Here is a 12,814-nt window from a genome sequence, read left to right as displayed (position 1 = left end):
ATGGAGCTGAGGATCATAATACATATTAGTAACAAGAGATTAAATGTAACAATTCTAGAGAACACTGGAAGGAATTAGCAGATAAATGTAACCATTGTTACTATGGGGATTTGTAGAACATTTGACCAGAAGAGAACATTCAGTTTTGTCCTATTTTCACCATAGCTGGTTAATTCACACAGAACACATTGACATGCAGTTTCCCTGGACAAACAGCTGTGTGGATTTTTTTTTATAAATAGACCCCTAAGTGAATTTTAACATTCCTAACAAACATAGATTTATTCTCAGGTATACAAAATACAGCTATACAAAAAGAGTACAATATATTGTATTTTTTTCCTTACTTGTCATATGAATCCATGGCGACCACCCATTTACAAAGCCCCTCGGCAGCTGTAGATGCATTTCGAATTTTATCTGGAACAAATTCAGCATTGGTAATATACTGTTTCCGTATTATGCTCATGTAAGCTGCTGGAATGTTATCCTTATCATAATCATGAAGTGACTGAAGAAATTTCATATCTCCCAATACTCTTTTTGCTGGTCCCCAGAAATCTTCAATCTTACGTCCTGAACCAGAGGGATCCGGGATTTTATCAGACTTCACCCCTTTCAAAATGCAAATAGCCTCCATGACAAGTTTTACTCCAGCAGGGGGACTTTTCATAGACTTCACCACTGTGATGTCCTAAAGCAAACACAAAATATATCAACACTTTTGAATTTACAAGTAGAATATTTGTAAGTAGAATTATTTTTCTGAAGTTCAAATTGTTGTAACTGGGCTGAAATATGTCTACACCACTCCTCAGTTACTTATGAACAGGGTCATACTTAGTAACCCTATACAAGTGCAAACACAGAGTAGCCCAGGCTTTGATTCACCTGTCAGTATTCTACCTTAATGAAGAATCTTTTTAAGTTATGCCCGATAGTAAAAAATGACCTTAAAGCATATTTAAACCCTCTAAAAAATTAAATATATTGCATCTTACTAGTTCTTAGATCTAGTGGCTGCATTCGTTTCGTGGCTATGCTCACTTCTCCACTGGATCTATGTTTACAAAAGGAAAACAAGATTTGTTGCTGTCTTTTCAGCTCAGAGTAAGTGCTAAGGGCGCTCAATTTCTGCCAAGATCAATAGACATGTTCTACACTTGCAGTAAAATGTTCTCAACCTGAAAAATAAAAACGAATGCAACCACATCTAAGATTTGTTAAGCTGCAATGTGTTACATTTTTGTTTTTGGTTTTAGATCATCTTAAATAAAGAAAAAGAATGGTAGAGTATTGCAGACATATTTACACAATTTCTGGTTTATCAGCTATACACAAAAAGTCCCAATTTTTTATCATCACCACTAAAAACATATGTCATTACAAGTCTTGAAAAAGCTCCACAAATCATTATCTGCAATAGAAAGAAATTATTCTTGTAATAGGTATGGTACAAGTGATGGTAAATGAGCTTCACAAGATAGGAAATTGCATTAACTTGTATTAGGTTGCGAACAGGATCCAGTATAAATGCTTGTAACTGAAATAGGCACCTGTTTCAGAGAGGAGTAATATAGAACAGAGTAGAAAACAGAAATTCCCCAGCTTTTGAGAAAAGTTTTAAGACCATACATTGCTTACAAGATGTTACACAGCCTGCAGAGTCTAAACAGCCCACATGCCCTTAGCACCAAACTACACTTCAATTTAGGGGTCTATTCACAAAGCTGCCGATCCTTCGGCCCCAGGACCCCCCCGGCTGAGCCGTGCTGAAAGCCGAAGCTGGCCGGCCGACAGCCTGCTTCTGACAGCTGGGCGGAGCCAGCCGTGATCTTAAGGCTGGCTTCGGCCACTTGCAGAGAGATCAGCGTCCCTGGTTACCTGCTAATCAAGGACGCTGATCTCCAAACAGCTAACGCTCCCTGGCGCCCCGGGAGTTTCCTGCTCCCGGCCGCCAAGGAGAGAAACACTGCTGTTTCTTTTTTTTTCTTTATTCTGACACGGAGCGATGTCAGAATAGAAAAAAAAAAGACATTTCCCATTGAAATACATTGCTACATTACTATTGGCTGAAGCCATGTGAAGCAAGCCGATGTACGGCTGATTTCAGCCGATGTACGGCTGAAATCAGCCGTACCAGCCTGAAGTGAATAGCCGAACAGTGTTCGGCTCACTTCACTTCAGGTCGGTCATTCACTCGGCTGCCTACGGCAGCTTAGTGAATACACCCCATAGTTTTCCTCCTAGTGTACCTGCCAAGGATATGAACTGGTGATTAACATATCCGATAGTCTGCAAGTCGCATGCTGTGAAAATACCTGCTCACGTCACTGCCTGGCTTTCTGCTTTGGGGTATTTTTTCCATTTTAACCACAATAAAAAAATAAACTACCATGAGACTGCCAGAAATAGCTTTTACCTCAATGGAAACACTAAATTGGACATAGTTCTTTGAAAAGTAGGGGTTTATTTCCCCTATTCTAGTATGACAATTCCACTATAATTTATATGTTTATTTTTGCGCAACTGGAAACCCATATAAAAATAGCTATTTTGAAAAAAAAATGTTTTTTTACTTTTGAGGGGTTCATTATTTTTTAGTGCCAGTTTGTAAATGTCAGTGAAATGCAACCAGTTTCCTTTAAATTATTATGAGAAATAACAAGCTATAGCAGCTGCTTATCTACAGAACTGATTTGTAGCGCAGCAGGTATAATAACTTAAAGTGTATACCAGATAAAACAACAATTTATTAATAATCTAGGCAGGAGATACGCACTTGTGGAGTAAGGGTGTCCAGGGCAGCCAGAGCAGATTCCAGAATAGGTAAAGCCTGGGCCAAGTCACTGTCACATTCATCCTTGATTGCTTTGGCAGCCATTGCTTGTTCATTAGCAACCGCTTCATCTGCTTTTACAATTTTCTCTGTCTTGGCCACCTCGATTGACTCTCTCTCAATGACTACCATCATCTCATCCACCTCCTTGCTGGCAACTTTCAGCTGTGGCTGGAGAGCTTCTAACTCAGCCTGCATGGTGGCAACTTGGGATGATGCAGATTCCAGTTTCTGTAAGCCCACTTCATATCGCTGTTTCATTTTCACTACTTCCCTGTAAGAAAGGAAAGCATTTTTCTCTGATAACATGAATGTGAACTTAATGAAGTATATCAAGGCATTTCCACGACTATTTATGTGGACTATATGCAATTTCAGCTTATTACAATAAGATGATTATTTTACAGCAGTATATCTCATTGGGCAGGGAGCACAGTGCCGTAGTAGTTAGCACTTCTGACTTGCAGCACTGGGGTCCCGGACAAGGTCACTATCTGCAAGGAATTTGCATTTTCTCCCTGTGTTTGCGTTGGTTTCCTCCAGGTAATTCGGTTTCATCCCACACTCCAAAGACATGCTGTTAGGTTGACTGGCACCTATTTAAATAGGCCATCGTATGTATGCATGTGAGATAGGGACCTTAGATTGTAAACTCCTTGAGGGCAGGGACTGATGTTAGTGTGCACTATGTAAAGTAGACATGTGCGATTCGTTTCGTTACGAATCGAAAATTCGTACGAATTTCCTGAAATTCGTAAATTCGGAAGCTTCCGAAATCCAAATGGCAGTTTCTGAAATATATCCGAAATACGAAATTCCGTTAACGAATTCCGGATCCGAATTTCGTTGAAACAAGAACTAGTATTACCCCTGTAAATGAGGTTGAACAACATGACAAGATTTTTTTTTATCCGAAATACGAAATTCGGATCCGCTGCTGCTGAGGGTTGCATTACAATACAGGCAGGAAATATGAAATTCCGTTAACGGATTTTCGTTCCGTTACGAACATTCACTATGATGAAGTTAAAAAGCAAAATACCTTTGTTAATATTGGGAGTTGATGCCTTGATGGTAGTTTTTTTTTTTATCCGAAATACGAAATTCGGATCCGAAATACGTTAACGGAATTTCGTATTTCAGATTTTAAAAAAACTACCATCGACTCCAATATTAACAAAGGTATTTTTGCTTTTTAACTTCATCATAACGAATGTTCGTAAAGTTACGAAAATGTGACGAAACTAACGAAAATTCGTATTTCGTACGAATCCGAATTACGGAATACGAAATAACGGATATTCCGAAACGAAACAAATTTTCTGACGGCGCACAAGTCTAATGTAAAGTGCTGCCTAAATTGTCAGTGCTATATAAATACCTGTAATAAATCAAATAAATTGTGTATACACATGTCATTGCCTCTATCCACTACATCTACTACAAGACTACTAGCATGATAAGTCTATAAGCTTTATGTAAAGATAACTTATATTAATTAGGCACTTAAACACCTTAACCTGATCCTAGAAAAGGATCTCGCACTAAGTACAAAAATCCTATTTTTTCAAAGCAATACAAGTGAATCAACCCAACAAAAGAAAGAGCAAGGCCGCAGCAGCAAAGAAAATACATACATAAGGGCATACTGATCACATGGCACCACCAATGCATATGCTGCATTCGCTGTCGGATTCTGCATTTTGGAGACAAATCTGTTAAGCTTTTTGTTAAAGCTAATAAATCCAAATACAGAATCCCCCATAAACAAATGTCCCAGAACACTTCCAGATGGAGAGACCATTCCCCTGCCAGAGAAAATCTGACAGACAGGTTTCCACCCCGGGAATGTGCACCATGGATAGGTTCAGCGTCAATCTGTGCCACTGATCCTTAGTTTTGTGTGTCTGGGGTAAGCGAGTTATTACCCCCGCTGCGTTCTTGATTTCATCCAGCGAACAGCCAAAAGACACTCTCCAGTTAAGGACATATGTAACAAGTCCTTCTTACATGCTTGCCCCTCTGAACAGCACTTAAGCCTTGCATCCAGTGCTGCAAGTTCAATGCAACAATCATCTGCTCAACAAAATCAACAAGTTGAGTATCAACACCAACAATGGCCAGGTCCCTACTTAAGGATTTTGACCAATCAGCCAAAGTCTTGGGAATTAGAGCGGAGGTAAGCAAGGGTTGAATGGCAGAGCCAAGCAACGAGTAGATGGATCCATAAAGGAATGAGCATCATCTATAGGGATCAACAAGGCATAATAAAGGCAAGACACATGTAGGTTAACTACGAGGAGTAGACCATTTTTGGACAAAATCCTCCACAAAGGGATAGAGTACCAGGAACCACTAAGGGGCAAGGGAATGTTTGCCTGGGTGTTTCCAAACCTTGTATAAAATGATTAAATAGAGGAAGATGAGGAAACACCTTGGTGGAACATTTGGGTCAATGAGAACCAAGCCCAGACACCATGATATGGAAAGAAATGGTGGAAGCCTCTAATTTTAAAGTGGAAAGTACAGCTTCAATTATAAAGGACACATTTTCCTTCTGTTTTGGTGAAACTGCTGACTGAAGTTCAGCTGGTGGGATCTCTTCCTCTAGAGAGGAATGGATAATGAGGATGGAGCAATGAATAATGAGTCCTTTGGAGGATCCCCAATAGAATCAGAGCTATGAGGCATCTCTGCCTCACATTCCACTGGTGATATGCATTTTAAGCGCCTTTGATCAGGGGGAGAAGCATGGGAGCATAAATCCTTGCATAACAGAAAATGATACCTCTGCTGTGAGACAGAAAGAGCAATAAGCACCAAAGAATGAATGAGGAAGGTAAGAAATGGCCACTAGTGAAGGTGGTTCTAACTGGGACCTGTTAGAAGAGCAAAGGGCACATTATTTCCCTGCTCCAAGCTCTCCATTGTAACATGTGTTTGGTCCTGATTAGATGGTGCCTGCCTTCTGCTTGGTGTCAGACATGTTGCTAAGAACCAGAAAGTTATGTACCATTAAAAAAGGAACTACCAGAAACAAAAGTTAAAAGTTGTCACTGTTACTGCAGCTGGTGCACTAGGATCACAAGGGGACTGTCCACCGCCAAATTGCTGTGTCTGTGTTCAGAGGAGTTTGCTGCACTGCTTGTGGAGATAACTCATGAATCTAAATACAAAAAAAATGCAGGAGGAAGAGGCTTGTGCATGCATGCTCACTATATTGCGGCACTGTGTCAGCAAATCCTGAGACAAATTAAACAGTGGAGTTTTGGGCATAAACAGTGCCCAGCCACCAAAAGGCAGGGGTGTACAGTGCAGGTGTAATAATAAAAAGGAGGATTTCCACAGTCCTAACAAATAATTCCCAACCTGCAAACCTATATAAATATTAAGGAATGTTCAATTAAAAAAGGAAAACCTTGTACTCCTATTAATTACTTCCTGGTCAGTTACAGCATCTTCTGTAGGAAGTTCCATACACAAAACCTCATGTACAAATATGAAGAACAAAATCCACAAAATACCATATAGTCTGCTAACAACTTGCACCAGTGAATCTTCAGAGACAGGGACAGGTAATCTCTGGCCTCAATAACTCTCTGAAGATTCCCAGATATACTGGCCTGCCCTGAATAGTGAAGTCCTGCGCTAACTGGAATACAGATGGGTTTTCACTGCCAACTGCAGGAACGTTGCTGGTGTACTGCATATACCAGTAAATGTAATGAACTGAGAAAACCTACACACATTGGTTAACTGGAAAGACTTACAGGATTTCTAATATCCAGCTACTGAATCTACTAGTAGCTGCTCATACTAGAAAGATCTTTCATTTTAAGCAAAAAAATATAGCAGAAGGGAAAAAACAGGGGTTATAGCCTCTAGGAGGCTGGCCTCCAGTTTTCTCTGTGCCTAATGTTAATTTCTTCTGTAGACCGCAGTATAACCCTAGGTTGCTTATTATCAAGTTGTGTACCTTGCAATAGCTGCCATTTACTGCATTTTGAGCTATAAAACAATGTAAGATGCTCATAGGTTTTAGAAAACCATCTTGTGATACTAGTACTAATGGCAAACATGTTCATTTCAATATGATTTGATCGACTAAAATGTATTTTGCCCCAGCAGTAGTAATTTGTGTGGCTTTAGGCTCCATCATGCTAGAATCTTTTAAATGTTCCACCCGATCTAGTAATAGATACTTACAATCGTTTCTTCTCCAGTAATGTTTTAAATGTAGAGATTAGTTCCAAATAAGATGTGGGTGTAACATAATTATATCTCTGTAGCTCCATGCGGAACTTCTCAGACAGGTTAATGGTAGATGTGTGGAAGATTTTACACATGTCAATGCAACCATTCTTAATTTCTTCTGACATTTCAATATCTTCTAAAAAGCGTGTTGCTACAGCTTGAAGTGCATCTTCAGGCCAGGTCTAGAAAACGGGTTTGAAAGAGAATATTCATTAAACCATTTAATCAAGTATGATATAAAGCTGTGGTGACCATAGCAGTTTTTACACAATATTAGCAAAAACAAATAAAATAAAATGTTAATAATAAAACCTGGGAATAAAAACATAACTCCGCATGGCCATTCCCATAATTAAACCTATTTTCAATATGTTGCAGCTAAATAGCTTAGCAGTAGCCTTGCAGAGCTAGAAAGCTGCGTTCAAGTCCTACCAGGCATACCATTTTGCATGAAACATTAGCTAGTTGATACACATCATGTTAGCATGTTAGCAATCCTATGTATTATCAGTTACTGATACTCAATGCAATCAATAATACTTTTTTGTAATCAAACTAAGCATGTGTATAGGTGGGAGTAAAACAAGACTCCCACCTATCTTCATGTATCTGAAGAAGCTAAAGGTTCCTAATCAAAATTTTATATTAATAATATAAAAAAAATACCTGAAACCAATCAATTGTACAACAGTTAACAAGAGCTGGAAACTTCCGGAGTCGGTTTCGGAATGCATCTCCTATTGGACTCATTGCAAGGACGACGTGTAGTTGATCACGGCAACGGTCAATGAACAAGTTGAAAAGAGCAAGAGGGCTACCATCGGTTTGTTTTAGTTTATCTCTTTGCCGGTCTATTTGTCGCATCCTTTCACAAATCTCTTGTTTCTCATCAGCTGCAAAAAGATTTGGAACCTCTCCTGCATTAAGCAAATTATTAATGTCTTCCAAGAAAGATTCTTTCTTAATCTGTGAGTCTGTAAACAGAAATACTCCTTGCATTTCCCCCTCAGCAGACTGTCTCAAAATTAGCTTTAAGTCTTCCCGCCATTCAACAATACCATAGCTCTTTGAGATCTCCACTTGGAAAAGTTTCTGGTCAGCCATGTGAACAGCTAATCGAGTGACTGACTGACGGCCACTTCCACCAACACCAACTAATAGAGCATGGCTACTGGGCTGTTTCAGAATACGTGAGATTCTACATATGTGTTCTATTGCAAATCGGAACAAAACCAAATTCATTGGTTTTTTGCTAATGTTATTGAATTCTTCCAGATGGCTATCCACAACTAAACATAGTTTATCAACATCAGTTATTTCTTTGTAATTTGTGTCTTCCCTCTTAAGGTCATGGAAATCACAGAACATTAAACTGCGCAAGTCATCCTCCTCAACTTTGCCATCTTTATTAAAATCTAGATGCTGAAATAGTTGATGAAAGTCTTCCCTCATGTGACTTTTCACAACTTCCTGAATATATCCAACAAGCCAGGATCGATCTGCATTATCAACAAGTCGGTCGTAGTAAACCCGAAGGACCTACAGAATAAAAAATATTAAAGTTTTATTAAAAATATTTATGCTGAGAAGGCTAGCAGTGATGACAGAAATTTAAATGCAGTCATTATTTTATAGCCATATTTAAAAAATGATATCTAAATTATTTTCTATGTGCATGTTTGCAGGGGTAACCATTCCTCTGCTTAGGATATGTTTTACCTATGCTTTGAGTAATATCTGGACATCTGTTTAATTGATCTTCGAAAGTTCTTATCATACCCTGTATTGCGTTCTTCGCTTCTCACTTCTCAGGGAAGTGTTTGCCCTCACTTCAATCTGTCTTATTCTGTGCTTTTTTTGTAAAACTAATAAACTTTATTCTTTAAAAAAAAAAAAAAACTTCAAAATCAAAGGAGCACAGTGGAAAATTGTCAGCCAGACAGTGACTGCATTCTATCAGCAGTGATATGTATCTCTCATTTAGCCCACAGGACTGAACAAAAGAAATCTACGCATGTATGGCTAGCCTTAATGGCAAGCGCCTGACTCAATGTGAGGCAAGGTCATGTGTACTCAGAAATCCAGACAGCAGTAGCTGGTAAAGATTGTAGGCAGTCGGAGGTGACTAGGACACTAAAGGCAGGCAGCGGAAAAGACCAGAGAATATGCACACAAAATGCTTTAACAGTGGTAACTGGAGAAAAGTATGACTTCTGAGCAAAGGGTGGGAAAGGAAAATACCTAGGAAAAGCAGGATAACAAAGAAGTTATTAAGGGCTAGTTAGGGCTAACAAGTTGAGTAATCAGGGACAAATAGGAATTATTTATTTTATTTAGTTTATTTTAGAAGCTTCATTGTTAAGAAAAGAATCATATTTAGCTTCCCTATGACAATTACAGCTAATTATAATGTACCTATTTTTGTTTAAATAACACTGTTTGAATTTGAACTACCACTTATAATGTAACACCTGATACATCAATCATCACAGCAAAAGCTGCTGACAGCAGCTCTGATAAACAGCTCAGGACCTAGGTCCCGTCAACTATACCCTTGAGCATTTTCTTTGTGGGGAAGGTCATTAGAGCATATGAATTACATCCTAGGTTCTTACATTGCTAGTGATGCAATATTCATCATTATAGTCTTAAAAGTAACTCTTCATATAACTGTATACATTTTTCATGTTTTCTGACTTTGTAATTCCAATCTTTCTTAAGACTCTACACAGAGGGGTTGATTTACTAACCATATAAACACACCACGAACGTGTATACACCTCTGCAGTGTGTTCCCTCCCAGCATGATCTATGGGTGGAATCTAAACACCTTTGTAATGTGTACACACCCAGCAGGTGTGTTGTGCAAAGCCCTGAAGGAATTCCAAGGTGATGTTGGGTAAATTAGCTCTATGTTGTGTTGCTTGCGTTGATGAATGCAAGGAATGTAAATGCATGAGCTAACCATTTTTGTCTAAACTGTGAAGCAGCATTATATATGCATCATGTGCATGATTTTTACATATATGGCATTAGTGGAAATATGCTTTTAGAGACTTTTTGGTTGATAAATACGTTTTGCTGTGTGAAAATCACACACACCTGGTGTGTGTGTGTGTTTAGGTTAGTAAATCACCCCCAGAATCTCTTTTAAAGTACTGAAACTCAAATCTTTGTTAATTCATGTTGTAGAATCACCCAACAGTAGCAATATAGCCAAGCTTTAAGGGGAGCACCCAAAACCGATATTTTAGTTTTGATACCTCTTGGAGATGTGAACCACCTAATAATGGTTTCTTATATCTTTTAGGGATAACACAGAGAATGCTACAGGTGGAGTCGGAAAATATAATTTAGTGTTTGAACACCCAAAATTCCAAAGTGTGCTAAAAAATATGTAGTTAGTACGATGGCACTGGAGTCCCCAAGACATATAAGAAGCCAGTAGGTGGCCTAGACCATCAGAATCCACCTATAACTAAATTATCTCCTTTGGGTAAACTGACTCTAGGTTTCTTAACACAAAAGAGAATTAGTGCAAGTTAATTAGACTTACCTCATGAACCCAAAGCCTCTTAATCAATAAAGGTGAATCAGTTGTTTCAGGACGTGACAAGCAAATTCCTTGAATGACACGAGAAAAGTCCCGAAGATTGAATAAATAATGAGACTTTGTAGGTGTGGGTAGTAAGTTTTTCATTGCTTCCTTGTATACTGCCATGGTACTATGTATAATTTGTGGTGTTAGCATCGAATATTCACTCATGAAGGTGTACCTTAGAAATAGGAAAAAACATATTAGACTAACCAGGGATTTCTTTGTGGTGTATAATATAATGTAAGGGTAAGAAAGTCATAAATATATATGAGCTTCCACGGATGACCTCCATCGGATAATGCTAGTTTCCTGACTATGCTGATCTTCTGGCTCTAATATTCTCTGATTAACTGAACAAAAACAAACAAACACTAGGTGTAGTAAACACATCTGGTTTATAGAGGCTTTTCTAGTGAGTAGCTCAAAAAACATATTTAAGCCTGTGTGACAGCCAGGGAACAAGCATTTTTAGAAAGATGTAAGCATATCATGGGTTTTCATTAATTATTATCTAGAATTCTCTCTTTTGTGAACTAAACATGTAGCAGCAGCAGCCAGGTAAGACATCCCCCGAAAAATAAGACCTAGTGTCTTTTTTCGTGAAAAAAAAAAATAAGACACTGTCTTATTTTCGGGGAAACACGGTATTAAGTATACCAACATCTAGAGAGCAATATTTCTTACTTTTCATAAATTTGCACTTGAAAGTAAACTGGGTAAAACACCACAGAGCACCATGGATCTCTCCTGCCCCTTTGCTTTTGGAGCCATACAGATGCAGTAGTCTTTTTGGTTTAAGGGTAGAAAAAAGCAGTTAGCTGAATACAGCCCAACTTAAACCAGTTCTTTTATTAGCTGCACAGCTGTGAATCCAAAATTTCCTTTAATGCGTTAAATTATTACACAATACAAATTGCTTCCTTTGGAAAATATTAAACAGTACGCATTGAACTTCTTATGTATTCAGTGCAGTGTATTAAAGGAGAACTATGGGGTTAAGTCTTTTCTCCATAGTTCTTCTTAGGGTAACGGGAGGACACAAACTAGCGTCCTCCCATCACCCTAAGCTCAGTATATAGGGAGCTTTCGCTCACCTCCCGATCTACTGATCCGACCTGTGACAGTCTCATTGTCACAGGTCGGCTAGAACTATGAGGTGAGTGAAAAGCACTCATCTCATAGTTCTCCTTTAATTGCTGTATGTAAATCACCAGTTAAAGAGTACCTATGGTCAAAAACTGAAAATATATATCTATTTCTTTATTGAATTTCCATAAGCTCTACACCACTCCTAATAACCATATTGACATAGACGTTTGTAAGCTTATTTATTAAAGATGGCCATAGGAATTACTTCCTCAATCCACTGACACAATTTCACTAAGCCCTGTGAATATGAACTTCCTTGTGTCACAACTCTCACAGAGCCTGCTTTCTAAACTATAACTCAATGTCTGAAAAATTTAATATTATCATTGCTTGCTGGAAGCAATGCATTATGGGCTATGTAGTCTTGAGAAATCAAGATTTTATCATATCTAGCAGGTGGGAAAGTGATGCAAACACAATGCAGCAGTCACTACATAAAAGGGATTTGTTCAATTAAGTTTTTATTGCATTATCATAAACAACTATGGTATGTATCCCCATTACAATGCTGATGTTATAACAGGAAAGTATATGCTGTGACTTTAGAACTCCTTTAGTTAATTTAATGTGCAGAAAACATTTGATTTGATGCCCCTACACCCAAAAAAAGCACCACTTTTTAGGCTTCCATATTTTAAAAATGTTTCCTGTGTTATAGTTTCAGTATCATAGATTGTCTAATTCTTCTTTGCTGTTAAAGGGTATCTATGCTTAAAAAAAATAAATCATCCAGGAATACAAGGTATATTGTCCTTTCTTGAGCTTGCCAATTACTTTGGGCACAATTACATACAATAGAGTATAGACAGGCCTATTCCACCACAGCCAGCACTGTGGTCTTGTCAGGGTTGCCAAAACTAGCTCAGCTAGTAAGTTGGATTCCTGAGTCTGGCATGGAGGTTTGGCAGAGTTACACCAAAGTGGTATTTTGCCATTGAGATTATTTATTATCAGCGAACAGTACATTATTGTCT

The 12,814-nt window shown here is 38.3% G+C and overlaps 1 protein-coding gene across 1 annotated transcript in view; it reads right to left on the bottom strand.

The window, feature by feature from the left end:
- The window catches only part of DNAH7 (dynein axonemal heavy chain 7), a 273,490-nt gene that overhangs the window by 114,159 nt on the left and 146,517 nt on the right, over nucleotides 1-12,814 (bottom strand). The window contains exons 39-43 of the mRNA XM_018562004.1: nucleotides 10,650-10,869; nucleotides 7,760-8,632; nucleotides 7,046-7,275; nucleotides 2,783-3,113; nucleotides 348-694 (exon numbers count right to left, since the gene is read on the bottom strand). Coding sequence (XP_018417506.1) covers nucleotides 348-694; nucleotides 2,783-3,113; nucleotides 7,046-7,275; nucleotides 7,760-8,632; nucleotides 10,650-10,869 — 2,001 coding nt within the window. The remainder of the gene's footprint in view (nucleotides 1-347; nucleotides 695-2,782; nucleotides 3,114-7,045; nucleotides 7,276-7,759; nucleotides 8,633-10,649; nucleotides 10,870-12,814) is intronic.

The sequence above is a fragment of the Nanorana parkeri genome, unplaced genomic scaffold (assembly GCF_000935625.1).
Source record: "Nanorana parkeri isolate BGI_ZX_2015 unplaced genomic scaffold, ASM93562v1 scaffold555, whole genome shotgun sequence".
NCBI classification, from domain to species: domain Eukaryota; kingdom Metazoa; phylum Chordata; class Amphibia; order Anura; family Dicroglossidae; genus Nanorana; species Nanorana parkeri.
Note: the sequence above shows the minus strand (reverse complement) of the source record. Positions and strands in the feature narration are given on the sequence as shown.